General features: G+C 41.7%; 2 protein-coding genes across 4 annotated transcripts in view; one reads left to right on the plus strand and one right to left on the minus strand.

Moving 5' to 3' along the window:
• Positions 1-2786, minus strand: part of SYNPO2 (synaptopodin 2) — a 204206-nt gene extending 201420 nt beyond the window's left edge. The window contains exon 1 of one of the 2 annotated variants that reach the window (XM_005207587.5): positions 2505-2786. In XM_005207587.5, coding sequence (XP_005207644.1) covers positions 2505-2609 — 105 coding nt within the window. In that variant the 5' untranslated portion in view covers positions 2610-2786. 2 annotated transcript variants of the gene reach the window in all.
• The window catches only part of SEC24D (SEC24 homolog D, COPII coat complex component), a 173416-nt gene continuing 146401 nt past the window's right edge, over positions 858-27872 (plus strand). The window contains exons 1-4 of one of the 2 annotated variants that reach the window (XM_059887853.1): positions 858-3989; positions 12584-12646; positions 18925-20040; positions 21163-23719. The gene's annotated coding sequence lies outside the window, so the exon portion shown is untranslated. Of the gene's footprint in view, positions 3990-12583; positions 12647-18924; positions 23720-27872 lie in introns of both variants that reach the window. The other variant, XM_059887854.1, reaches the window with a different exon arrangement.

Below are 27872 nucleotides of genomic sequence, written 5' to 3' on the forward strand. Positions count from 1 at the left end.
AACTTGGTTCTAGTAAGTTTTCACCATTCCTTGGAAAAGGAGAAAATCAAGCAACATATACATTACCTTGATCTCAATGAGAGACCTTTACTGGAATCAAGTTGACTTCATGTTTTGAATGAAAAACAGTGATCCCACTGAGGCTATGGCCTTGATAACATAGAGAGTGACAAACACTTTGTTCCAAGGCTTTTCTAGGGCAAATAATGCTAGTAATAAATTAAATATAATAATTTTTAATTAAGTATAAAACCAGACCAAGAAAAGTGGGCATTGCTACAGTAATTTAAAAATTATGTCTTCTTTAGAAGGCTCTCTAGTCACTTTTTACATGTGGAAAAAAAATTATAGATTATCTCTCTTTTACACACACACACAACAGTTAAGGCAAACATCCAGGTGCTTTCATAATATTTTAAATCAGTAACTTTATAGTAACACAAACTAAAAAAAATTAAAGCAAACATCCTGATGCTTTTTTATAATGATCTTTTTAAAACTAAAAATATATTTCCTAGATTTTGAGGAAAGATGATTTTGGGGAGAGCAGGAATGAATTTTTTGACCCTTATTCGAACTAACAGCCTCTCTGAATCCTGATAATAGAGAGCTTTCAGCAGAGAAACGCCTCCAAAGCACCCTTCATGAGCAATTTGCTTCAATTCTTCAAAAAATCACCACTCAGTGGTGCCACTTTGAAATAAGCACATCAAGAACTGAGGAAAACCCATTCTATTTTGTAGGTATGGCTATGAAAGAGCTACCAAGAATCATAGCTTCTAGCCACTTCTGTCCCCACATTTTAACTGGTTGGCAAGTGATTCTAAAATTGTATACTAATAGGGCTGTAGAAAATTCAAACAAATAGAACCTCACTAATGGTAGAGTCCAGTTTCCAATGTACTTCTCCTCTTTCCCACCCCACTCAAAATCTTTGTCTCTTTCTTCTTCTACACACACACACACACCGCCCCCAAATGAGTTAGGAAGAGTGATCTGTCTCAGGACCGGCTGCATGTTAGATCAGAGCTGGAATTAGAACCCAAATCTCAGTGACAGGAGCCGGCCAACTGCTATTCTAGACTCGGGACAAATCCACTTCGGGCTCATGAATTCTACATATGCTGAATTAGGCATTAATATTTTGTCTGATGTTGCCTACCATTGACTCCTAAAGAAAAACAATGAAACCAACAACCTTTGTACCTTTTAATCACTCTGCCAGTTCCAAACCTAAGACCAAAGACCCAAGGCAGGTTACTTAGCTTTGGAAGGTTCGTTCCTTATCTAAAATTAGCAGGTTGAACTGGGGATCTCTGAGAAACTTTTCAGTTCTAAAAATGTCTGCTTTTCATCTGCCCTTTTATGCTTCATCCTTGATGTTTGAAATTTTCACTAGGTGGCAGGATTCCACCATCACATTTTGAAAGGATTTTCCGAGGAAGCCTGGGTGCAGAAAATTTCAAAGAAACTCCTTTCTTCACAGTGAACATAAATTAAAAAAAAAAAAAGCCAAAGGAAAAGAAGAATAACTACAAAGGCCTACCGTCCATATATTTCATGAGGATCTAGATCCATTTTCAATGTAAGTATAAAATAGAAAATTAATCAAACGTTCTTTCCTAGGTACTTCAATTTAGTATTAAAATTGGGTAAAAGTCTGCTTTTTCTCATGTATTTTAAAATTGGTTTTAGCTGAATCACAATTAGACAATACCGGATCCCCTCAAGCAAACTGGTAAGCATATTGAGCTAAGAAAGAAAGCAATCTAATGGAAATAAAAACACCTAAAATATTTTAAATCATTATAAGATGCATTTCAAAGTTAACCTCTAAGTTATTTACAATATATTTCCAGTGTCTGTGAATTTTATTTTGAGCACTTAACAAGATGAATGCACATGATGGACCAGGGTACTTAGACTTTTGCATTTATAAGCCAAATCCTTAAAAGAATATTCTTTCAAATAAATTTATGAGATCTTCATATTTTAAAAAATTATTGCCCCAAGATGGCCTTCTCATGGATGCTGTATGATAAATGTCATTAACAATACTTTATAAGAGTCCCCAAAATAGCCAAGCCAATTGGTTATACTGAGCTGAGCGTTTCTCCTCAGCCAGAGCCAAGTAAAGGGACATGAAACAATAACAACTGTGGATTCTAAGACTGCCTAGAAGAAACGTTCCCAAGTGTCTTGCTGGTTGCCAGAGAAGCAGCTGATTAGGCTTTTCTTCAGCTGATAAAATATAGCACTCTTTCCCCACCCCATTAATGACTGATTAATTACATATGTGCCATATGTTACTCTCCAAAGTTTTTCTGAAGGAAAAAAAAAAAAACCCAAAAACCCACACCCAAGAAGAATTCAGCGTCAGCATCACAATCAAACTAATATAGAGACCTCTGAATCAGAACTTGAATAAACCACCACCAAGTTGCTTTTATCCCTTCTCTCCCAGCCCAGAACAAGGTGTGATAGCCCATCTTTGGTGGTCCTACCTTAGCGACTTGTAAGGGCTGCTGCTGCTCCTTGCCACCTTGCAATCGGAACCCCCAGGGCGCCCCTCCGGTCATGGAAATGCAGATAAAATCCCCCGTGCCCATTTTCTTCTTTTAGTCGGGTAGCATGAAGAGCTTGAAAAGACAGACGGAGCCTGGGTGCGGTTGAATCTCTGTGCTCAGCTTCGGGCTCGCGCCGAGGAGGCAGCACTGGGGCGCACAGAGCCTCCGCTGCAGCCGCCGCCGCTACCCCGGCTGCCGCTTCGAATTTGCGCCGCTAATGGGATCATTCACCGGGCGACAGAGGCGCTAGAGGCATCAGGGACACAGCCCACTCTTGCGTCACGCTCCTTTGCTCAGCCCACCTTCAGGAAACGGGAAGAGCCTCACACACAAGATAACGTCCCCATTTTGCGGCGAGATGGAGGGGGTGGGGGGTGGGGGGGGAACGGGAGCAAAAGTTCTCTAGCTCTAACTGATTAAACCCCAGCCCTCAAATGAAAGAATGAGAGAAACACATTGAATACTTCTATAAATAGTAGAGGACACATGAAGGTTTTGATCTCCAGGCCACAAGTGACATCCTAAAATATGAGCTCTAAGGGTTGAACTACTAGATGATTAGATTCTCTCAAACAAATGTTTTGAGAATTACCACAGTAATGATGGAAACAGACAAAAGGGAATTTTAAAAAAATTATTATTTTTCTTAGCTTTGCTGTTTGCAGCCTGCAGAACTAGTCTGCAAGAAATAAAAGAAAGCAAAATATTTATTTAAAAAAAAACGAAAACAAAAACCTTGTACTCCGAAAAGTACTTTTCCGAACTGGTACTTACATAGTTCAGAAGATGAAGAAGAGAGGCAGAGAGAGGGAGAGAGGGAAGCTACATTCTTATAACTATGTCTATTGCATGATTTGCTTTAAATTTAAATAGTGTTTCATTTTCTTCCTTCCTCAACAGGAAGGAAACTTCTTAAAACTGAATAGTCAGCCAACTGCATACAGTGTCACTGCATACAAGTTTCGTATTTTTATATAGTCTTTCATCAAGTGTTCTGAGTCTGGGTGGCCCAATATAAAATTGACTTGATATGTGGCTCAAAATAGTTTAATGTTTTGAATCTGAATATGACCTACCAAAAACTGTCCAAATGGAACGTTTTTATTTTCCCATAACACTTTTATTTTCCATGACATTCCATATAAAAACACACTAAATAAAGGAGAGCCTGGGAAAGTGAGCATTACATGTGCCACCAGACCGCTGACTTCCAGTCTCTGCCTTTTTCATTACTCGGAAGCATCATACAATGAACATTTACACAGCTCTGCTCCCAGAACCTAAACATGCCAAATGATTTTATTTGTGTCTCATCCCTGGAGTAAGAAAGACCATGTAATCAGAAACCGTTGGCGCCGGAAGAGACCCTCCGAAGGTCCTGAGGACCAGACTCTCATTCCAAGTTTGCTTCTCTTTGGAAAGGTAAATTGACTTTACCAACATCTTTCTTTTAAAAAAAAGAATTTTGCAAGTACTGACATCCTAAAATAGGAACTCTGAGAACAAAAGAGAAAGAAAAGAACTTTTTTTATGCTTGTTCTTTCTGTCTCCTCTCTTCCACTCCTCACCTACTCCAGTCTAGCTTCTGTCCCCACAACAGGAAAAACTCTCAGCAAGGTTACTTATTACCTTCTTGCTTTTCTGTAGCCCTTGCTCTTACTGACCACGTCCTCCTAAACTGTTTTCTCTTTTAGGCTTCCAGGACACAGCATGCTCTTGGCTCTGCTCTTGCCTCCCTAAACACTCCTGTCTCACTTTTGGCATTTCTTGGCTTCTACTTAGCCACTAATGTTGGTGTTCTGTGCCAGGGCCGTGTCCCGGTCCTTGTGTTTTCTCACTGTATACCATTGCTATGGGTTCTCTCATTCACCCCCCAGAACCTAACCTTCCCCCTCAATCCCAGATATCTTTCCTTAACTCCAGGCCTGTGTATCCAACTGCCTAATAAACCTCTTTCTATGTGAATATATCACAGAAACTTAAAACTCCATATATTCAAAATCAAGTTTGTTATTTATTCTCAAACTTCTGTCTTCTCCTCCTATGTCCCCCATCTCAGGATAATTAACTAGCCCATAACCTTTCTCTGATGCATGGCCCCTTCAACGCTGACACTGGAGGCTGGAACTGGGGCAGCCGTGTTGTGACCATGAGGTAAAGCCAAGGGTAACAGTAAAGATTCCACTGCTGCTAAGTTAATGCCAATAACTATCCATCTCCAGTCTCTTTATTGCACAGGAAAAATGACCCCTACTTTTAAAAACTGCTGGAGGTCCAGTTTATTTTTACTTGCAGCCAGCACACTCCTGACTGCATTGAATGAATAGTGTTTCCATCTAACCAGTTCTTTCAGACAGAGAAATAGGAACTGACATGTTGCTATAATTTATTATTTATTCTATGTCAGAAACTTGACATAGAGTATTTTATTTCTTTGCATTTTTATCCTCAAAGCAGCTTTTCTAGGTAGTTATCTGCTGGGAGCGAGCTCCGCCCGTGGCAGAGGTCATGAGGAAGGAGGCTTGGCATACACAAAGGCGGGATCGAGCCTCAGGGGTTCCCCTGGAAATTCTCGAGCATCTACCCCCCAAACCAGAGTCTGCCTACTTTCTGCTTTGTGCTTTCACCTACACCACTCTGACTTTACAGGGGGCTGTCCCCCACTACCTCTCTCTGAAAAAAGAGTTAGCTTACAGTTCCAGTTAATAATTCCTGGGTGTGACAGTGTTTCAACCTACAAACTCCTTTGGAAGTCCTCTAGCCTGCCTGAATAGGTTTTTCCGGCCACATGTGATTGCTCAGAGCCTCCCAACTGTGAGAGGCATGAGATGTTCTAAACTGTCTAAATACAGATTCCTTTGAGCAGTTAAAAGATTGATTAGAAATTGTATTGGTGAAGGGATTTTCACTTGTTGGGCCAATGTTTGCTGTTAGGTTTCCATATCCCTTACCTGCTGTGTCCCTGGCAGTGTATTGATTAATATAATTGGTCTAAGTAGTAGCTTTAATGTTTGTAACCTGGGACCCTTGAGATAATTCTTTTTCTTGTTATAGCCCACCACACCTTTGCTCTGTAGGAATGCAACTTTATCTAATGCTTTTGGAGGGTGGCTCCTGACCAATCACCTTTAGAGAAAAATAAGTTTTCTGAAGAAAGGGTCTTAAAATGTTAACAGGCCTCTGGGCCAGAAGATGATGCAAATCACCTAAGCTTTTGCATATGATAAGTTTGCAGGAAGAAAGCCTGGCTTGCTGCATGACTCTACCCCTTCCACCATTATCCTCTATGCATAACTTAAGGTATAAAAACTACTTTGGAAAATAAAGTGCGGGCCTTGTTCACGGAAACTTGGTCTCCCCATGTCGTTCTTTCTCTCACCTTCTGGCTGAATTATTCAGCCTCTTTTCTCCCCTGAATTTCCTCACTGAGCTATCCTTATTTCAGCCTCTTTTCTCCACTGAATTTCCTCACTGAGCTATCCTTATTCTATTACTCTTTATATCCTTAATTAACCTTTAATTAAGCAGTTGTTTCCTGATCCTCGCCGACACCGTCCCTGCTTCGAATTCCCTGGATCCACCAGGGCTGGACCCCGGCAGTTATCAATGTCTCCTTTTTGCTGGTAATTAGCTCAGCCTTAGAAGCTACATGTAGAGTTAGGATTTGAACCTTTGCCAGTACTGTTACCTGGAAAATCCCATGGATGGAGGAGCCTGGTAGGCTGCAGTCCATGGGGTCGCTAAGAGTCTGACATGACTGAGCGACTTCACTTTCAGTTTTCACTTTCATGCACTGGAGAAGGAAATGGCAACCCACTCCAGTGTTCTTGCCTGGAGAATCCCAGGGACGGGGGAGCCTGGTGGGCTGCTGTCTATGGGGTCGCACAGAGTCGGACACGACTGAAGCAACTTAGCAGCAGCAGCAGCAGCAGCTACTTGAATTAAAAATATCTGTTCTTATCATTGCTATCCTATCTCCAGGCCTTAAATATTTCCTTATTCTCATCTCATGCATCCAATTACTCATTAAGACCTACAGCTCTAACTTCTTTTAATAAATAGATTACAAATCTGTGCCTTCATCCCATTTTCACTGGTATAATTGCTTCTGTCTCTGTGCTGGATTTCAGCAATCTTCTAACTAATCTCTCTGTCCTGGCCTTGCTTCCTCCTCAATTCATTTTTCACTCTATATAGCCAGTGTGAAATTACTGAAATGCAACATCTACCTTGTTTTCCCTCTTTTTTTAAAGTCTTTAAGGTTTCTTAGAAAAGTCAAGTTTCCTTTACATAGATAACACTTTCTGCCTCCCACTCCTCACTTCTCCTGCCTCTTCTCTCACCTTGAATTTTATGATTCAGATACACAGGATCACAGTCAGTTTCTCTAACTAGCTCTGTTTTTCCATGTCCTAAGGCATTCTTCCAAGTTCTCTAGTCCTCACCCACACACAGCTCACCTGATAACTTCTGTTCATCCTCTGGCTTCAGATTAGATATCATATTCTCCAAGAGTCTTTTCCTAACCCTCCCGCTCAGTGTCCAGGTGAGAGGCTCCCTCTATGGGTTACCATCACTCTGTATTTTTCCATCTCATCCTAATGGTCTCTTAAAATGAATCCTTTACTAGATTATTAACCTGTGAGATTAGGAGTCATTTCTGAATTGTATCCCCAAGTCTAGTACAGTTCCTGACACCTAACTGGTGCTCAATTATTATGAATACAGTGAAAAAATAGATGATAGCCCAGAATAAAGGCATAGAAAAGAAGGCCAATGAGTTCTAATTTTTTTTTTTTCTTTCTCTCTGCTTCATTTGACTTTCGAAAGCTGAAATAGAGCAGAATTCTTGAATTATACCATTTAGAGACCATGTAAAGTAGGTAATGGCTGCCACCTAACATTTTGCCCCTTCCCCATTGATAGCTATTAAGTTGGGTAAAATTGATCCTCCCACCGCAGTCAGCATGGATGATCTAAGTAATAAGAGTAATCTTCTTCTTTTACATAGAGATTAGTTCAGGAATGGGTGCAAATCTAGGCCTAAGTCAAGGACAGTCATCTGGCCCCAGTGATTAATTTGTATGTGATCCAACCAGAGGGAAGCTCAAGGCTTTTCCAGGCAGCTGTCAGGAGCCATGTCCACCCTTCGTGGATATCGATAGCAGTAGTGGAACCCAGGATGAGAATGAAAATCCACCAGGTGGTGGTGGGAGAGTCCTCCATGGGTCACTAGGCTCCTTTATATCCTTCTAGGTGTGTCGGAACTCGAGATCCTAATGCTTCTTTTCTTGAGCTATTGCTCAGGGTTGTGTTTGCAGCATGCAGCCTTGAGAAATGTGGTAATTTCCCAGGCTTGCACAAAGAGCAAGTTAGCTAGCTGATAGTTAGCCAAAAACAAAATAATAGCAACGGACTCTTTAACTTTAGTGTTCCTTGCTGCTGCTGCTGCTGCTAAGTCGATTCAGTCGTGTCCAACTCTGTGCGACCCCATAGACGGCAGCCCACCAGGCTCCCCTGTCCCTGGGATTCTCCAGGCAAGAACACTGGAGTGGGTTGCCATTTCCTTCTCCAGTGTATGAAAGTGAAGAGTGAAAGTTAAGTCACTCAGTTGTGTCTGACTCTTAGCGACCCCATGGACTGCAGCCCACCAGGCTCCTCCATCCATGGGATTTTCCAGGCAAGAGTACTGGAGTGGGGTGCCATTGCCTTCCTTAGCCGTTGCGCAAACTTACTGTGTGTGTAGCATCCATCTGGGTCATACCACACCAACCCTGTGGAGTCTGAGGCAAGATTCACTGGTGTCCACAGACCCATGTTCGTGCTGCTTGCTGCACCCTCGTAGTGAAGCTCTTTGTCTCCACCCAAGAGTCTCACATCTGCTTTCAGCATCCAAGAAACAGTAACAGGGTAGCTTAGTAACTTGCAAGGAGGGTAAAATTAAATCCCAGGCCAGTGGGGTAAAACTGAGATACTAGTAGAGGAATGGAAACAGAGCCCTGGTCAAAAACCACATAAGTTGGCTCTTAATTTTATTTGGGATGTAAGAATCATGTCAAGACCAAAATACATATTTTAAGGGAAAAATGTGTCTTAAGTGGTTTTGAAAATGATCTTCTTAGACTGGCTCTACTTCTGAACCATTTAAATTACTTAAGACTGTACCAGATGCTCTACTCTTCATTCATTCATTCATTTGGTTTTTATTCAGCTAATAATATTTATACTATCTTTCCCAATTTGGATAGCACATTAAGATTTCTGAGCCTAACAGAACTAGGAAGACATATTATGAAACAAAAATATTTATTAGGAATGACTTATTCTACAATCATTTTATGTTGGTCACCTATGCCTAATTTATGCCTTTTTTATTTTTCTAATTTAATTTTTCACTCAAATATAACTTTATATTTTGAGCTAATGTCTATGATCCTTTGCTAACTATTCAAAAACAGAAGCTATTCTTTATCATGAATAATATAGTAACATTTTAAATTCTGGAGAAAAATAAAGCATCACAGTGAACTTCAGTTCACTTGTTCAGTCATGTCCGACTGTTTGCAACTCCATGGACTGCAGCATGCCACGCTTTCTTGTCCATCACCAACTCCTGGAACCTACTCAAACTCATGTCCGTCGCATTGGTGATGCCACCCAACCGATCAATCCTCTGTTGTCCCCTTCTCCTCCCACCTTCAATCTTTCCCAGCATCAGAGTCTTTTCCAATGAGTCAGTTCTTCGCATCAGGTGGCCAAAGTATTGGAGTTTCAGCTTCAGCATCAGTCCTTCCAATGAAAATTCAAGACTGATTTCCTTTAGGATGGACTGGTTGGATCTCCTTGCAGTCCAAGGGACTCTCAAAAGTCTTCTACAACACCACAGTTCAAAAGCATCAGTTCTTAGGCACTCAGCTTTCTTTATAGTCCAACTCTCACATCCATACATAACTACTGAAAAAACCATAGCCCTGACTAGATGGACCTTTGTTGGCAAAGTAATGTCTCTACTTTTTAATATGCTGCCTAGGTTGGTCATAACTTTTCTTCCAAGGAGCAAGCAACTTTAAATTTCATGGCTGCCATCACCATCTGCCATAATTTTGAAGACCAAAAAAATAAAGTCTGTCACTTTTTCCATTGTTTCCCCATCTATTTGCCATGAAGTTATGGGACCGGATGCCATGATCTTCGTTTTCTGAATGTTGAGTTTTAAGCCAACTTTTTCACTCTCCTCTTTCACTTTCATCAACAGGCTCTTTAGTTCTTTGCTTTCTGCCATAAGGGTGGTGTCATCTGCATATCTGAGGTTATTGATATTTCTCCCAGCAATCTTGATTCCAGCTTGTGCTTCCTCCAGCCCAGTGTTTCTCATGATGTACTCTGCATATAAGTTAAATAAGCAGGGTGACAATATACAGCCTTGACATACTCCTTTTCTGATTTGGAACCAGTCTGTTGTTCCATGTCCAGTTCTAACTGTTGCTCCTTGACCTACATACAGATTTCTCAGGAGGCAGGTCAGGTGGTCTAGTATTCCAATCTCTTTAAGAATTTTCTAGTTTGTGGTGATCCAAGCAGTCAAAGGCTTTGGCATAGCCAATAAAGCTGAAGTAGATGTTTTTCTGGAACTCTCTTGCTTTTTTGATGATCCAGCAGATGTTGGCAATTTGATCTCTGATTCCCCTACCTTTCTAAATCCACCTTGAACATCTGGAAGTTCACGGTTCACATACTGTTGAAGCCTGGCTTGGAGTATTTTGAGCATTACTTTACTAGCGTGTGAGATGAGTGCAATTGTGCAGTAGTTTGAACATTCTTTGGCATTGCCTTTCTTTGGGATTGGAATGAAAACTGACCTTTTCCAGTCCTATGGCCACTGTTGAGTTTTCCAAATTTGCTGGCATATTGAGTGCAGCACTTTAACAGCATCATCTTTTAGGATTTGAAATAGCTCATCTGGAATTCCATCACCTCCACTAGCTTTGTTCATGGTGATGCTTCCTAAGGCCCACTTGACTTCACATTCCAGGATGCCTGACTCTAGGTGAGTGATCACACCATCGTGGTTATCTGGGTCATGAAAATCTTTTTTGTATAGTTCTTCTGTATATTCTTGCCACCTCTTCTTAATATCTTCTGCTTCTGTTAAGTCCATACCATTTCTGTCTTTTATTGTGCCCATCTTTGCATGAAATGTTCCTTTGGTATCTCTAATTTTCTTGAAGAGATCTCTAGTCTTTCCCATTTGATTGCTTTTCTCTATTTCTTTGCATTGACCACTGAGGAAGGCTTTCTTATCTCTCCTTGCTCTTCTTTGGAACTCTGCATTCAAATGGGTATGTCTTTTCTTTTCTCCTTTGCCTTTTTCTATCTTTTCTTTTCTCAGCTATTTGTGAACAAACAATTCTTTTGGTTTCTGATCACAATTCCAATGTTTGTCTGTGGGGCGGGGACCCCCTACATCACCAACAAACAAATCTCAGGACACCAGCAGGGTGTCCAAGAATTCAACTAAATTCTGACACTATCTACCAGGAGATAAGGCGCTCAGTCCCACAAGACTGTCCCCCCACCCTCACTCACACACCCCGCAGATGCCAGTTGCAATCCTATGTTCTTGCTTGTGCTTCTGACCAACTGACTATAGATCAGAGTTTCCAAGGACATCCCCCTCCTTGGATTTGATTAATTTGTTAGAGCGGCTCACAGAACTCAGGTAAACACTTACTTACATTTACCAATTTATTAATGGATATGTGATAAAGGATACAGATGGACAGAGGGAAGGGATGGGTAGTGAAGCGAGGGTATGTGGAAAGGGGCAGGGGCTTTCACGGCCTCTGCTAGGGGCACGACCCTCCTAGCACCTCCATATGTTCCCCTACCTGGAAGCTTCCCAGGCCCCATCCTTTTGGGATTTTATGGAGGCTACATCACACAGACATGATCAATCATTAACTCCACTTTCAGCCCCCTCGCTTCTCAAGAGAATGTGGGGCGTGACTGAAAATTCTAAGCTTCTAATCATGGTTCGGTCTTTCCTGCAACCAGCCCTCAATCAGGAGCCATACAGGAGCTCGCCCAATGTCACCTCCTTAAAACAAAGGCACTCCCATCACCCAGAAAATTGCGAGGGTTTTAGGAGCTCTGTGGGAGGAACAGAGGTCAAAGGCCAATATTAGAACAAGAGACACTCCTAGTGTTCTTATCAGTTAGGAAATGACAAGGGTTTTTAGGAGCTCTGTGTCAGGAACTGGGGACAATGGCTAATATGTATTTTTTATTATTTCACAACATTATTGTAAAATTATGTGAAATTTAGAATAACCAAAACTGGAAAAATGTGCCACGATTTCACTATTTACACCAAACTTAAGTTTTCTTTCCTTTTGAGCTACCAGGACTTGGTGATTATTAAAGGGACTTTTAAAAAAAGTAGCAGGCATCTTGCAACATTAGCTAATATATTTATGTTACCAGAGCTTCCCTGGTAGCTCATTGGTAAAGAATCTGCCTACAGTGCAGGAGACCCAGATCCAATACCTGCATTGGGAAGATCCCTTGGAGAAGAAAATGGCAACCCACTCCAGAGGGTTGGAGAATTCCATGGACAGAGGAGCCTGGCAGGCTATAGTCCATGGGGTCGCAGAAAGTCAGACATGACTGGGTAACTAACTATATATTTATGTGAATTAAATTTGAATGAATCACCAAATGAAACCACATGGATGAAAATCCTTGTAGGATAAATGCATATTAAAAGTTTCATTTTCAAAAACCATACATTGTAAAAATGGTGTGTGTGTATGCTTGTGTGTGTATACTTTAGGACAATGAAGATGGAGTTAAACATATTAGAAAAGATAGTTTTAGGCATTTGAATTTTCTGAAACACTGGAGGGCATTTGACTGTACCATTAAGGAATGAAATACTATGACTCATGATGTCTGCTGACTATATCATTTTGCTACTTTATGGTTTTGCTAATAAATCTCCCTTTTTTGCATTTCAGATAGTACTGGATTATCTGAAACAGAAAAAAATAAAAAGATAATTTTTAAGGAAAAAACGTAAGGTAATGTCAATGAATTCTCAAAAATGAGATTTACCTTATAGCTTCTATATTTTTAAACAAACAACATCATTTTTCCACAGGTACAATCATTATTTGGAACTGTCACTAAATTATACCCTCCAAAATCAGTGTTAAATTTTAGAGCTTTGAAACAATGCATTTTGGTATTGTTGCTTTATTTTTCTCCCTGCAAAAAAATGACTGACAACAATTAGACATAAGATTATGTATCTGAGAAGAAATTAATATCCCAGACAAAGACAGTAAGATCTTTTCAAATGATTGTTCTTAACCTCTGGAGGAAACATGCTGGTCGGAATTAGTTACAGTTATTAGGTATACACATAATCGATATGATGCATAAACATTTGTTAACTCATGTTTAGCAGTTATGCAACTCCCTGACTCCTGCAGAATTACTAATTCATCATCTGCTGACCCCGCTAGGGCCTGCTGCCCCTTGAGTGTTTGTGTTGTCTCCTGGAATGCACGTGTGTGAAATACCATGTGAGCAGGTGGTGTTGGGCTCTGCAACATTCCAGTGGAGGCAATAAGGAGTCATGTGAAAGCCACTCCAGGCCCTCCTAAAGGCATTTTCCCTGAGCTTCTATGTGCCCGCTCTTGCTGAATGTGGTCTGGGGAGAAACCACCACTGTTGCTATGGCTGGTGACTTGAAGTCCCATCATGCAGGGTTGCAGAACTAAAGAGATGCACACTAGCAACTCCTGCTTTCACACAAGGCCCAGAGTTGCTGTGTCGCCCAGCCTTATGGCCTCAGGGAGTACTTTACTAGGACTCTATTGTAAAGCACCACAGACCGAGTGGCTTCAAGAACAGGCATTTATTTTCTCACAGTTCTGGAGGCTTGAAGGCTGAAATCAAGGTTTCAGCAGAGCCTTCTAAGGCCTGTCTGCTTGCTTAGAGATGGCTGTCTTCTGCAAGCGTCTTCTCATGGTCTTCTGTCTGTACCTGTCTATGTCCTAATCTTGACACCAAGACCATAGACAGCTCAATGATCAGAGAAGGCAGTGACTGATAACCTGCTCCTCTGTTAAATTCTAAGTGTTATTTGCTCAGTCATATCCAGCTCTTTGCTACCCCATGGACTGTAGCCCAAGCAGGCTCCTCTAACTATGGAATTCTCTAGGCAAGAATACTGGAGTGGGTAGCCATTCCCTTCTCCAGTGTATCTTCCTGGCTGAGGGATCAAACTTGGGTCTCCTGTATTGCAGGCAGATTCTTTACTGTCTGAGTCACCAGGGCAGCCCTATCACCTTTACAAATTCCAAGGAGAAAGAGGCCCTAATAATACCTGAGATTGGCTTTCCAACCTGGTGAACTGGAGGACTGGAGTTGTTTTTATATTCTTGAGCTAATTAAAAAGATATTTATGCACTTTTGAGCTTATAGTTTGTTCATTCATTCAAAAATCATTTGAATGAATAAGGCCAGATCCTCTTCTAGGTTTAGGTGGTGTAGCTGTAAGCATCTTGGGCAAAATTCCTGCTCTCTTGCACCTGCATTTTACTGGAGACAAGTAAGTAAGTAAACAAAAGACAAGTAAGTAAGTAAACAAGAGAAAAGTAAACAAAATAGCTTCAGACAGAAATGAGAGCTAAAAAGAGAGGAACAGAGTGGCATGGCAGAGTAATGGGATGATACACAGGAGACCAGAAAAGACTTCCCTGAGCTGAGACACAAAGAGTAAAGGAACAGTTATTTGAAAGGCAGGAAGAGTGGGAGGAAGAGCAAAAATATGCCTGGTCAGTGCAAAAAAAAAATAAAAATAAAGAGAGAGAGAAAGATAGAGGTTAATGTAGCTGAAGTGTAGTAGATGTGAACCCATTACTAGAGAGTCTAACATGAAGTTAATGAAGCTGGAACTCAGGACCCTCCCTTCCAAGATCCCTTCCAAAGTCCTGGAAGGAACACCAACAATTAACTCACATGTTCATATGCCTTTGTAAAATCTGCCAGAGTGAAATACTTGATCTGAATTCAGTTAAGACTGTGATATCTTTTCACTCCAACTCCCCCTCCATGTAGTGATGGAACATTACTGAAATCCAGCTAAGGGGAAGATGAGTGGGAGCTTTGTTCAGCTTGGTTTTGATGGAATATATCTATGTGGTTCTCGGTCATGTTTACATCAAGCTGTTCCCAGCTGCACCAGCATGGGAATGAACAGCTCCCAGGCACACTCCCCCATGTCTTAGGCCAGTCTGCCTGGTGTGGAAACACTGAAGGACAGGGCCAGAGGTCTTACTGTAACATCAACTGTTCTAAGGTGCTGACACAGTTAAGTTTGGGTAGTAGAGGAGAAACATAGGTTGACATTGTACAGCACCTACAGATTCGCCTGGAAACTTTTTCAGTAGCTAAACATAAAAATTGTCAGTGAAGAGTTAATTTCTAAATGATCCCTAGTCAAATGCGAAGCTGTCCCCTTTCAGGAATGTGCTAGATGATACAGCACAGATCAGATCAGATCAGATGAGTCCTTCAGTCGTGTCCGACTCTTTGCGACCCCATGAATCACAGCACGCCAGGCCTCCCTGTCCATCACCAACCCCCAGAGTTCACTCAGACTCACGTCCATCGAGTCAGTGATGCCATCCAGCCATCTCATCCTCTGCTGTCCCCTTCTCCTCCTGCCCGCAATCCTTCCCAGCATCAGAGTCTTTTCCAATGAGTCAACTCTTCGCATGAGGTGGCCAAAGTACTGGAGTTTCAGCTTTAGCATCATTCCTTCCAAAGAAATTCCAAGGCTGATCTCCTTCAGAATGGACCAGTTGGATCTCCTTGCAGTCCAAGGGACTCTCAAGAGTCTTCTCCAACACCACAGTTAAAAAGCATCAATTCTTTGGCGTTCAACTTTCTTCACAGTCCAACTCTCACATCCATACATGACCACAGGAAAAACCATAGCCTTGACTAGATGGACCTTTGTTGACAAAGTAATGTCTCTGCTTTTGAATATGCTATCTAGGTTGGCCATAACTTTCCTTCCAAGGAGTAAGTGTCTTTTAATTTCATGGCTGCAGTCACCACACACAATTATAAATGCACCATGTGGGTTTTCTGTTTTTGCTATTATGAAAAACAGAACTTATCAGAATTCCTCTGTTTCTGGGCACAAACCTGCAATGAGGTTATCAGTTCAGTTCAGTTCAGTCACTCAGTCGTGTCTGACTCTTTGCGACCCCATGAATCACAGCACTCCAGGCCTCCCTATCCATCACCAACTCCTGGAGTTCACTCAGACTCACGTCCATCGAGTCAGTGATGCCATCGGTGGAGAGGTCTGACAGAATGTGGTCCACTAGAGAAGGGAATGGCAAACCACTTCAGTATTCTTGCCTTGAGAACCCCATAAACAGTATGAAAAGGCAAAAAGATAGGATACTGAAAGAGGAACTCTCCAGGTCAGTAGGTGCCCAATAGCTACTGGAGATCAGTGGAGAAATAACTCCATAAAGAATGAAGGGATGGAGCCAAAGCAAAAACAATACCCAGCTGTGGATGTGACTGGTGATAGAAGCAAGGTCCAATGCTGTAAAGAGCAATATTGCATAGGAACCTGGAATGTTAGGTCCATGAATCAAGGCAAATTGGAAGTGGTCAAACAGGAGATGGCAAGAGTGAACGGCAACATTCTAGGAATCAGTGAACTAACATGGACTGGAATGGGTGAATTTAACTCAGATGACCATTATATCTACTACTATGGGCAGGAATCCCTCAGAAGAAATGGAGTAGCCATCATGGTCAACAAAAGAGTCCAAAATGCAGTACTTGGATGCAATCTCAAAAACGATGGAATGATCTCTGTTCATTTCCAAGGCAAACCATTCAATATCACAGTAATCCAAGTCTATGCCCCAACCAGTAATGCTGAAGAAGCTGAAGTTGAATGGTTCTATGAAGACCTACAAGACCTTTTAGAACTAACACCCAAAAAAGATGTCCTTTTCACTATAGGGGACTGGATGCAAAAGTAGGAAGTCAAGAAACACCTGGAGTAACAGGCAAATTTGGCCTTGGAATACGGAATGAAGCAGGGCAAAGACTAACAGAGTTTTGCCAAGAAAATGCACTGGTCATAGCAAACACCCTCTTCTAACAACACAAGAGAAGACTCTACACATGGACATCACCAGATGGCCAACACCGAAATCAGATTGATTATATTCTTTGCAGCCAAAGATGGAGAAGCTCTATACAGTCAACAAAAACAAGACCAGGAGCTGACTATGGCTCAGATCATGAACTCCTGATTGCCAAGTTCAGACTGAAATTGAAGAAAGTAGGGAAAACCACTAGACCATTCAGGTATGGCCTAAATCAAATCCCTTATGATTATACAGTGGAGGTGAGAAATAGATTTAAGGGACTAGATCTGATAGATAGAGTGCCTAATGAACTATGGACAGAGGTTCGTGACATTGTACAGGAGACAGGGATCAAGACCATCCCCATGGAAAAGAAATGCAAAAAAGCAAAATGGCTGTCTGGGGAGGCAACGAGGTTATATTGCAAGCCAATTATTAATAATAAAAACTATTAATTTAATATTGCTAAAGTAGAGTTGACTCATTGGAAAAGACTCTGATGCTGGGAGGGATTGGGGGCAGGAGGAGAAGGGGACGACAGAAGATGAGATGGCTGGATGGCATCACTGACTCGATGGACGTGAGTCTGAGTAAACTCCAGGAGTTGGTGATGGACAGGGAGGCCTGGCGTGCTGCGATTCATGGGGTTGCAAAGAGTCAGACACGACTGAGCAACTGAACTGAACTGAACTGAACTGAAAGTTTCCTGGAAAAAATAATATTACAAAGTTACTGTCATATAAAGAGGAAATCAAAGAGAATTCAACTAAATAATGTAGGGGGAAAGAGGTGTATCAAACAGTTAATAAAAATGTTCTTTATCTGGATTTTGAAATGATTGTAATAATGACTATTTATTATACCTGTAGCTAATTTGTTTGGGTTTTTTCATAGACAAAACTAATGCTTTTTCATTTTTGTAATGTAGTTGTCTCTCTTCTGATCTTTCATTTTTCATCAGTTTTTCCACCCTCTGTCTAACTTTATATCTTCACAAGATAAATTAAAATGTCTGTTTTGCCCTTAGGCATCAGGAAGGTAATAATATTTAAAATAGATACATTTACATTTACAAATGACAAAATGTCAAAAGTGCTACTCAAAATGCCTTAAAAAGTAAAATAAACCATGCTGATAAGGTTCTTGAATGAAGCCTTACCCTGAAGCCAAATTTTAGATAATGAGTAATGATTTCTTAAGTTGGGAGTCACTTTTAACTTAAGAAACAAAATTTTAATTCAAATTGCTGCATGTTTTGCACCAAAGTGATATTTTTGAGACTAAAACATAAGTGCTGTCAACTGTTACAAGTTTGCTATCTACCCTGCCTTTAAACACCACCCTTATGGCAGAAAGTGAAGAGGAACTAAAAAGCCTCTTGATGAAAGTGAAAGAGGAGAGTGAAAAAGTTGGCTTAAAGCTCAACCTTCAGAAAACGAAGATCATGGCATCCGGTCCCATCACTTCATGGGAAATAGATGGGGAAACAGTGGAAATAGTGTCAGACTTTATTGTTTTGGGCTCCAAAATCACTTCAGATGGTGACTGCAGCCATGAAATTAAAAGACACTTACTCCTTGGAAGGAAAGTTATGACCAACCTAGATAGCATATTCAAAAGCAGAGACATTACTTTGCCAACAAAGGTTCGTCTAGTCAAGGCTATGGTTTTTCCTGTGGTCATGTATGGATGTGAGAATTGGACTGTGAAGAAGGCTGAGTGCTGAAGAATTGATGCTTTTGAACTGTGGTGTTGGAGAAGACTCTTGAGAGTCCCTTGGACTGCAAGGAGATCCAACCAGTCCATTCTGAAGGAGATCAGCCCTGGGATTTCTTTGGAGGGAATGATGCTGAAGCCGAAACTCCAGCACTTTGGCCACCTCATGCGAAGAGCTGACTCATTGGAAAAGACTCTGATGCTGGGAGGGATTGGGGGCAGGAGGAGAAGGGGACGACAGAGGATGAGATGGCTGGATGGCATCACTGACTCAATGGACGTGAGTCTGAGTGAACTCCGGGAGTTGGTGATGGACAGGGAGGCCTGGCGTGCTGCAATTCATGGGGTCGCAGAGAGTCAGACATGACTGAGCGACTGAACTGAACTGAACTGCCTTTAAAATCTTACTTTAATGAGCTTGTTTAATAGATGTTTATTTTTTATTTCAGACACTGTTCTAGGCATGAGAGAGATGGAAATCGACGCATCAGCTGAGATGAATTCTGTCTGCTGCTGCTGCTGCTAAGTCGCTTCAGTCGTGTCCGACTCTGTGTGACCCCATAGACGGCAGCCCACCAGGCTCCCCCATCCCTGGGATTCTCCAGGTAGGAATACTGGAGTGGGTTGCCATTTCCTCCTCCAATGCATGGAAGTGAAAAGTGAAAGTGAAGTCCCTCAGTCGTGTCTGATTCCTAGGGACCCCATGGACTGCAGCCTACCAGGCTCCTCCGTCCATGGGATTTTCCAGGCAAGAGTACTGGAGTGGGGTGCCCTTCTCTCTAGAAGCTCATATTCCAGGATGCAGGACAGACAATGAAGACAAATAACCCTACGTCCTGTCAGAAGGTGGTAAGTGCAATGAAGGAAAATAAAACTATAGGGGTAGGGGAGGGGAGGGTAGAGAGAGGCTAGGGCTTCCCAGGTAGCTCAGTGGTAAAGAATCCACCTGTCAATGCAGGAGACGCAGGAGACACGGGTTCAATCTCTGGATCGGGAAGATCCCCTGCAGCAGGAAATTGCTGCAGTATTCTTACCTGGAAAATCCCATGGACAGAGGAGCCTTGTGGGCTACAGTCCACAGGGTCGTAAAGAGTGAGTGAACACAAGCGCACAAGGGAAAGGCTGGCTACTTCCTGTCATATTTGAGCAGAGACCTATTTTACGTATTCGTGGTCTGTTGCAGCAGTGGTGGTTGTCATTGTTTATTTGGGTCATGAAGTATTTGACCAAGTGAGATCCCGGAGGTATACGTTTACCAGAGGCAGATAGGGAGCAGAGAGAGGCAGGAGTCTGGTGTGGATTCAAACCCCAACTCTGCTATTTTCTGCACAGCCTTGGGTAGATCATTTGTCTTTTCTGAACCTTGATATTCTCCTCTTTTGAAGTTTCCCTGAGAAATAAAAGATGTTTTTTAAATGCCTGTTTTTTTATACAAATTTTAAATGAATAACTGCTTAATAAATCTTTGCTTTAATCCTTCCCTTGCTCCCCAAGATGGTCCTTTCTGGATGGAAATGCAGGTGCCTTGCTGAGAGTTTTTAGAAGGAAATAGCTTTTCATTGAAGGTCAGTGCAATGGACTTCCCACAAAAGTGAGAAATTTACTAGAAAATTGCTAATTACTTGCAAGGCAGCCAGCAATAACTGAGCAATCAGACAGGAAAATGGCCACCATTGAGTTTGAGAGCTTATGGTCAGCTGACTGGATTTCATTACTCCTCATAAATGTTTGGAATCAAGACAGGCCTAGGTTTGTGTCCCTGTTCTGCCGCCCACTAGCTGCTTTCTGTGGCTTTCTAAGCCTCTGGTTCCTCGAATATGAAAAAGAAAAGGCTATTATGAAAAACTGTGATGTATGCTGCTGAGACTTAACACTGTGCTGGAATCCAGGAGGCGCTTGGTTTATTTCTGTTTTTGTTATTAGTAGTGGTTAATCAATTTTTGACTCAGGGTGCTCTCCCATTCACCATCTTACCAAGGGGCTTCCCAGGTGGTATTAGTGCTAAAGAACTCGCCTGCCAGTGCAGGAGACATTAGAGACGCGAGTTCGATCCCTGGGTTGGGAAGATCCCCTGGCAAAAGGCACGGCAACCCACTCCAGTATTCTTGCCTGGAGAATCCCATGGACAGAGGAGCCTGGTGGGATACAGTCCGTAGGACTGCAAGCAGTTAGACACAACTGAAGTAACTTAGCACACATACACATATTACTGTGAAAGTAGAAATGATATCATTCATTTTGACAGAACTGTGAAATAAGGCTGAGAGGGAACATGGTTCCATCTATAGTTTCATTCCAGACAAGGATTTCATTTCAGTCCCAGTTCTCCAGCATCTAAAACTGTGTCTGCACCCTACTAGGAGCTCAGAAATATTTGCTGATGGATTGATTGTGTTGTCTCCCAGTTTTCCTGCTGGTCTTCACATCTGTGTGATAGGATTGCTGAAGCAGACAGGGAGATTTCTTTCTGTCCTTCAAGCAGAGGAAACCCTTTGCCCTCCAATATGGCTAGTGAGACAATTTCTACAGGTCCCGGATTTTTAGTTTTCTGAAGTTCATCATAGCTCCTCAATAAACACACATGGAATGAACTTGCATACAGTCAAACTGAATTAAATGTAAACACAGTAAATGTTTTAATTTAGAGTTTTAAATGCAAACTTTAACATATTAAACCTGGTTTGTAGTTTATTTCCAGATTTCAATGTTTGTTGACCAACGAGTACGAGGAACAGTACTTTTTTCATCTTTCATCGTTTTCTCTTCAAAATCTTGAAGTGGTTATAAACATTAAGTCCCACCAAGTAAGTGTCATTTTCTAAACTCTCAGAGGAAAGGGAAAAAAGACAGCCAGGTGAAGCAAATTTCCACAGATCACACCGGGATCCGTGAGAAAGCAAACCAGACTTAGAGTCGTCTTACCCCAGCAGCAGTGAAGAGAGAATGTTATGTGGAAGTGCTTAGACCCTTGCCCGGCCAACATATTCATGGAAATTTCCTACATTTTGTTTTCCACACTTCGGCAAATTTGACCTTAAGTATCTCTAAGGATAGAGCTTGCAAGGTGGCTCAGTGGTAGAGAATCTGCCTGCCACTGCAGGAGATGCAGAAGATGCAGATTCGATCCCTGGGATCAGAAAGATCCCTTTGAAGAGGAAATGGCAACCCACTTCAGTATTCGTATCTGTAAAACCCCATGGACAGAGGAGTCTGGCAGACTACAGTCCAGGGGTCACAAAGAGTCAGACACCACTGAACAACTTAGCATGTACGGCTCTAGGGATAGCATTTCCTTCCATCTTTAATAAATACACTTTTTTTTAATCTGTAGGAATGACTGACTTGTACTGATGCATTTATTCACTTTGTCCTTGTCTCTTTGTGACAGATAGTGCGTATTTTTGCAACAGAGATAGTGAAAGGGGAAGTCTATGGCTGTAAAAAGCAAAACTAAGAGGTACAGCCAGGAATTGGGTCCATACTCTTAAAAAATTATACTCGTTGGCATTATTCTTTAACCAAGAAGGCCATTTGACTTAAATGATACAAAACAATGCAGACAAATACAGCACCATCCTTCATTGCCTTTAGACGTTGAGAGAAATTGACTGAGTTCAGTATTTTTTTTAAATTAACTCTTATTGGAGTATAATTGCTTCACAACATTATGTTGGTTTTTGCTATACAGGAAAGTGAATCAGTTGTACATATACATATATCCACTCTTTTTTAGGTTTCCTTTGCATTTAGGTCACCACAGAGCACTGAGCAGAGTTCCCTGGGCTGTTATTAATTAGTCAATCCCAGTCTCCCAATTCATCCCATCCCCACTCTGTCCCCCCTTGATAATCATTGATTTGTTCTTTATGCCTATGTTTCCATTTCTGCTTTGCAGATGAGGTCATCGATACCATTTTTCTAGATCCCACATATAAGCAATATTATGCAGTATTTGTTTTTCTAACTTACTTCGCTCTGTATGACCATCTCCAGCTCCATCCGTGTCTCTGTAAATAGCATTGTTTCATTCTTTTTTTGTGGCCGAGTACTATTCCACTGTATATGGGTGCTGCATCTTCTGTATCCATCCTGTCAATGGACATCTACGTGGCTTCCATGTTCCTCTGTAAACAGCGCTGCAGTGAGCATCAGGGTGCATGCATCCTTTTGAATTCTGGATTTCTCTGGATATATGACTAGGAGTGGAATTGCTGAGTCATATGGTAGGTCTGGTAGTTTTCAGGGAACCTCCACACTGTTCTCCACAGAGAACATTCAGTTTACATTCCCACCAACAGTGGAGGAGGTCTCCCTTTTCTCCACACCCTCTCCAGCATTTATTGTTTGTACATTTTTTTGATGATGGTCATTCTGACTGGTGCAAGCCGATACCTCACCGTAGTTTTTATTTGCATTTTTCTAATAGTGAGCGATGGTGATTGTTGCCAGGAAGAGCAGCCTGTCTTATTCCTTTTGGGCTCTGCTGTTGTCCCAGGGCATGAGAGCACCCCCTTCTGGTCTACTGACTCTATTTAACTGGGATTTCTGGATCTTTCTGTTTTGCTCTGGGTTTTTTTTTTTTTTTTTTTAACTTACATGCCTACTTCAGTCTCTGTGTCCTTGTTAGCATATCTCTCCCTGGGTCTGCGTTAACCTTCAGCTTTCCTCCCTTCCTCCTCCTCTCCTGCTTCCCTCCTTACCCATCTCCTCACCTACTTCTCTTTCTCTTCTCTCTCTCTCTCCTTCTGCCAATAAAGTCCACCTCAAGCATCATTTCTTCTTTAGCAGCGTTCCATAAGCACCCCTTTCATCACCACCCCCAGCATAATCCCTTTATTCTCCTCTGATACCATAACACAGTGACTCTACCTCTATTAAGGCACATATCATACTGTATGTTGCGATTTGCATTTATACCTGGTCCCACAGCTAGCTAGGGAGTTGTTTGTGGGTGGGGACTCTGTGTTACTCACCTTTATTCCAAGCACCTAGGATCGAACACACGGATGGCTCTCAATAACTTTTAAGAATCACTGTTTTCTTTCAGGCTGTGTCGGCTCTGTGCTGCAGCGCGCAGCCTCTTCCACTGCGGCCGTGGGCCTCTCTCGGCTTGTGGTGCACAGGCTGCGCTGCCCCACGGCGTGCAGAATCTTAGTTCCTGGGCCAGGGACTGGACACGTGTCCCCTGCATTGGACAGTGGATTCCTAATAACTGAACCACCAGAGAAGTCCCTCGATAAATAGGTGAGTAGCCTTGTATCTTCTTGTTCCTTGGGTTAGCAAATATCTACTTCTGAGATGCCTATAGATTTATCAGGGAGGATTGTAAAGCCTACCACAGGACCATCAAGGCCTCCTCATTAGCAAAGCCATTGTTTATGTTGAGCCGCTAGATATCACTCTAGACCACCGAGAATTTCAAGTGTATATATTCTTAAAAATAGTGTTTCCTCTTGCTAGTGTGAAAAAGGATTCATAGAGTCTTCAACTGTATAGAACTAATGGACATTCTCTCTTTATTTTTATTCTATGTGGTGTTTTAAATAAAGGATGTGAATTTGCTTTGTTTCTAAAAACAATCTATGAAAATTCTTTATTCAACAAATTTATTCTTTATAGATATACACCCAAATATAGGCCTTTATTTTTACAATTCAAAAGAAATCTTGGCTTCAAGATCATTTATTAATAAATATATAATTAAGCCATTGATATTATTATCTTATACTAAACTTGGGGCAATCTTCATAGAATATATTATCTCCCATTCTTTTCTAAACATTGAAGGAACAAAATACAGACAATCATTTCTTCTTTGGGTTTCTGCATTAAAGGCATTGGGTAATTTAACAAAACAGTGCAAAAGAAACACCAGATGTGACAAAATTCTTCATTCCAAGGAAGTAGTAGTATTAGTGCAAAAGTAACAGCCAGACAGAGCAACCCAGTTTCCCAGGAAACTTCATAGATCATAACCTTATCAAGCTGAGAGTTTGATAAATCGTGATAGGTGTGCATATTATATAATAAAAAATGATAACTCCGAAGGCCAGCCAAAGCATGGTAAGTTAATAGTAGATTGGATTGCATTTGACAGTGGAAAGCCTTTGATGGAAAAATTTCTGGATTTTTTTTGTAAAAACTTCACAGAGCATATGGTTCACTGAAACAGGATAGGATTTTTTTTTTAATCAAATGTTTTAACTAATCTGTGAAACTGCTAAAATTTTAAATCTCTTCACAGATGAAAATTAGTTAAAAGAAAATCACTGAATTTCAGTGTAAAGTTTAAGCTTGTTTTTAATTTCCAGTTGACTAGAATGCTTTCATACTGTCAGGGCTTCCTGACCATTGAATCCTCAAGGGCAGGCTGGATTTTCTTGCTTTCATTTCTTCCCTGAGGCCCATGGATTGCTGCCTCCTTCACCAGCCTTTTTAACAGTGTTAGCATCTTCTCTGGTGCTTACTAGCCTTGGTAATTGTAGCTACATACCGAGACAGATACATGTACAGTCTCTCCAGCATCCACTTCCTTACTTCCCTGAAAACAAGCAGTGTAGCTACTTCTCATTTCAGAATTTTATCATTATTCATTGTAGGATAGAATTTTGATTTAAAAAAAAATATGATCAGACTAAGAAAATTGCAAAATTTTAAAAAACATACCATTTTTGGAAAGACCATTTTTTTAAGTAATTTTAAGTTCACAGCAATATTGAGACAGTACAAAACTTTCCCACATAACCCCTTCTACCACCTTTATAATATTTTAGTGCACATTGTCCCTTCACAGCCTTCCCCTGTAGTTCGAAGACCCAGGGACACGGAGGATTCCTATCTGCTCTTCTGTTTCCAGAGCAGATCTCATGTGTTCCTAGCTTTCCTGTTTCTAGGCCCCAAGATGCCTCTCTCTATAAAGGCCTCCTTCCCTAAACAGGCCTGAAGATACAAAACGAAAGGTGTAGGTCAGCGTCAGAATTAGGTTACCTGTTTCAGCACCCACCAATCTTGACTCCCTTCTCAGTGGCATCGAAACTCGAGATAGATCACACTCCCCTATGGTGTTACCACACCTAGAAGCTTTCTTTGAATAATCATGGTTTCTGAGAGTCTTGGGATGCTATAAAAATAAGCCTGAAATCTTCAATTTTAATAATGCATAATGCCTACTGTATAATGAGGCAAAGGTTATGGATGTCCTTTGTTTAGCCCAAAAGGTGCTGGTTTCATCAAGGTTTATGTATAAGTGACAGAAACCCCGTCGTCCCTCATTCGACCTTTCAAACTTCTTCCGGTTTTAGTTCGCCTCTCCGCCCCCACCATAACCACTGGCATCCCCTAACAAGGGGATGGAATAGAGGCCGTATTTGGAGGCATGGTGGGAGGGTGAATTTGGCTGCGAGTTAAGCTTTAGTGGCAAAATCTTTCCTTCTGATTAAAGTCAGTAAACTAAATGAACACCGAAATCCCATATACCCTTCATGTCAGTTAAGGGTAAAGTAAACTCAAATGTTTTAAGATAAAAGAAAGTTACATTACTCTCCTGTTCAGTAAATAAGATGATGACCGCCATAATAATGACTGTTCTATGTATTGCTACTGGCTCTATTATTAAACAGTTGAACTGCAAATAAGAACACGGAGGCATACTGGAGGTAGCAACTTCAAAAAACTGGCCCTTCCCAATACCCTTCATAGGTCTGGAGAAACAGAAGAAGTTGGAATTTATTAAAACATATAAGTTTGGAAGTGGGACCTCATGAGCCTCAGCCAGCCATCTGAGGAGGGGCGGCTGCTCGGCCCGTGCTGGTATTAGAAGACTGGTACTGCAAAGTGTCTGAACATCCATAGAGGAGAATCAAGGTTGGTTGTTGGAACAGTGCTGTGGGAACTGGTAAGTGCCTGCTCTCTGTTCTGGCCTTGCCGTCTCCCTCTAGCGCCCCCTATTGGCAGACCTAAGAAGGAGCTGCTGGCAGGGCGGAAATGCAGTCTGAGTCGCAGCTGGAGCATCATCAGTTCAGTTCAGTCGCTCAGTCGTGTCCGACTCTTTGCGACCTCATGGATCGCAGCACGCCAGGCCTCCCTGTCCCTCACCAACTCCCGGAGTTCACTCAGACTCACGTCCATCGAGTCAGTGATGTCATCCAGACATCTCATCCTCTGTCGTCCCCTTCTCCTCCTGCCCCCAATCCCTCCCAGCATCAGAGTCTTTTCCAATGAGTCAACTCTTCGCATGAGGTGGCCAAAGTACTGGAGTTTCAGCTTTAGCATCATTCCTTCCAAAGAAATTCCAAGGCTGATCTCCTTCAGAATGGACTGGTTGGATCTCCTTGCAGTCCAAGGGACTCTCAAGAGTCTTCTCCAACACCACAGTTCAAAAGCATCAATTCTTCAGCGCTCAGCCTTCTTCACAGTCCAACTCTCACATCCATACATGACCACAGGAAAAACCATAGCCTTGACCAGACGGACCTTTGTTGGCAAAGTAATGTCTCTGCTTTTGAATATGCTATCTAGATTGGTCATAACTTTCCTTCCAAGGAGTAAGCATCTTTTAATCTCATGGCTGCAGTCACCATCTGCAGTGATTTTGGAGCCCCGAAAAATTAAGTCTGACACTGTTTCTACTGTTTCCCCATCTATTTCCCATGAAGTGATGGGACCGGATGCCATGATCTTCGTTTTCTGAATGTTGAGCTTTAAGCCAACTTTTTCACTCTTCTCTTTCACTTTCATCAAGAGGCTTTTTAGTTCCTCTTCACTTTCTGCCATAAGGGTGGTGTCATCTGCATATCTGAGGTTACTGATATTTCTCCTGGCAATCTTGATTCCAGCTTGTGCTTCTTCCAGCCCAGCGTTTCTCATGATGTACTCTGCATATAATTTAAATAAGCAGGGTGACAATATACAGCCTTGACATACTCCTTTTCCTATTTGGAACCAGTCTGTTGTTCCATGTCCAGTTCTAACTGTTGCTTCCTCACCTGCATACAGATTTCTCAGGAGGCAGATCAGGTGGTCTGGGATTCCCATCTCTTTCAGAATTTTCCACAGTTTATTGTGATCCACACAGTCAAAGGCTTTGGCATAGTCAATAAAGCAGAAATAGATGTTTTTCTGGAACTCTCTTGCTTTTTCAATGATCCAGCGGATGTTGGTAATTTGATCTCTGGTTCCTCTGCCTTTTCTAAAACCAGCTTGAACATCAGGAAGTTGACGGTTCACATATTGCTGAAGCCTGGCTTGGAGAATTTTGAGCATTACTTTACTAGAGTGTGAGATGAGTGCATCATAGAGCAGTGGAAGGTAGAAAGGTGGATTTGAAGCTGAGAGGCACAGTATGATAACTGCCATACTGCACATGTGTGGGATACATGTGGGTGAGACAGTGAAGGAA

The sequence above is a fragment of the Bos taurus genome, chromosome 6 (genome assembly GCF_002263795.3).
Source record: "Bos taurus isolate L1 Dominette 01449 registration number 42190680 breed Hereford chromosome 6, ARS-UCD2.0, whole genome shotgun sequence".
In the NCBI taxonomy this organism is placed as follows: domain Eukaryota; kingdom Metazoa; phylum Chordata; class Mammalia; order Artiodactyla; family Bovidae; genus Bos; species Bos taurus.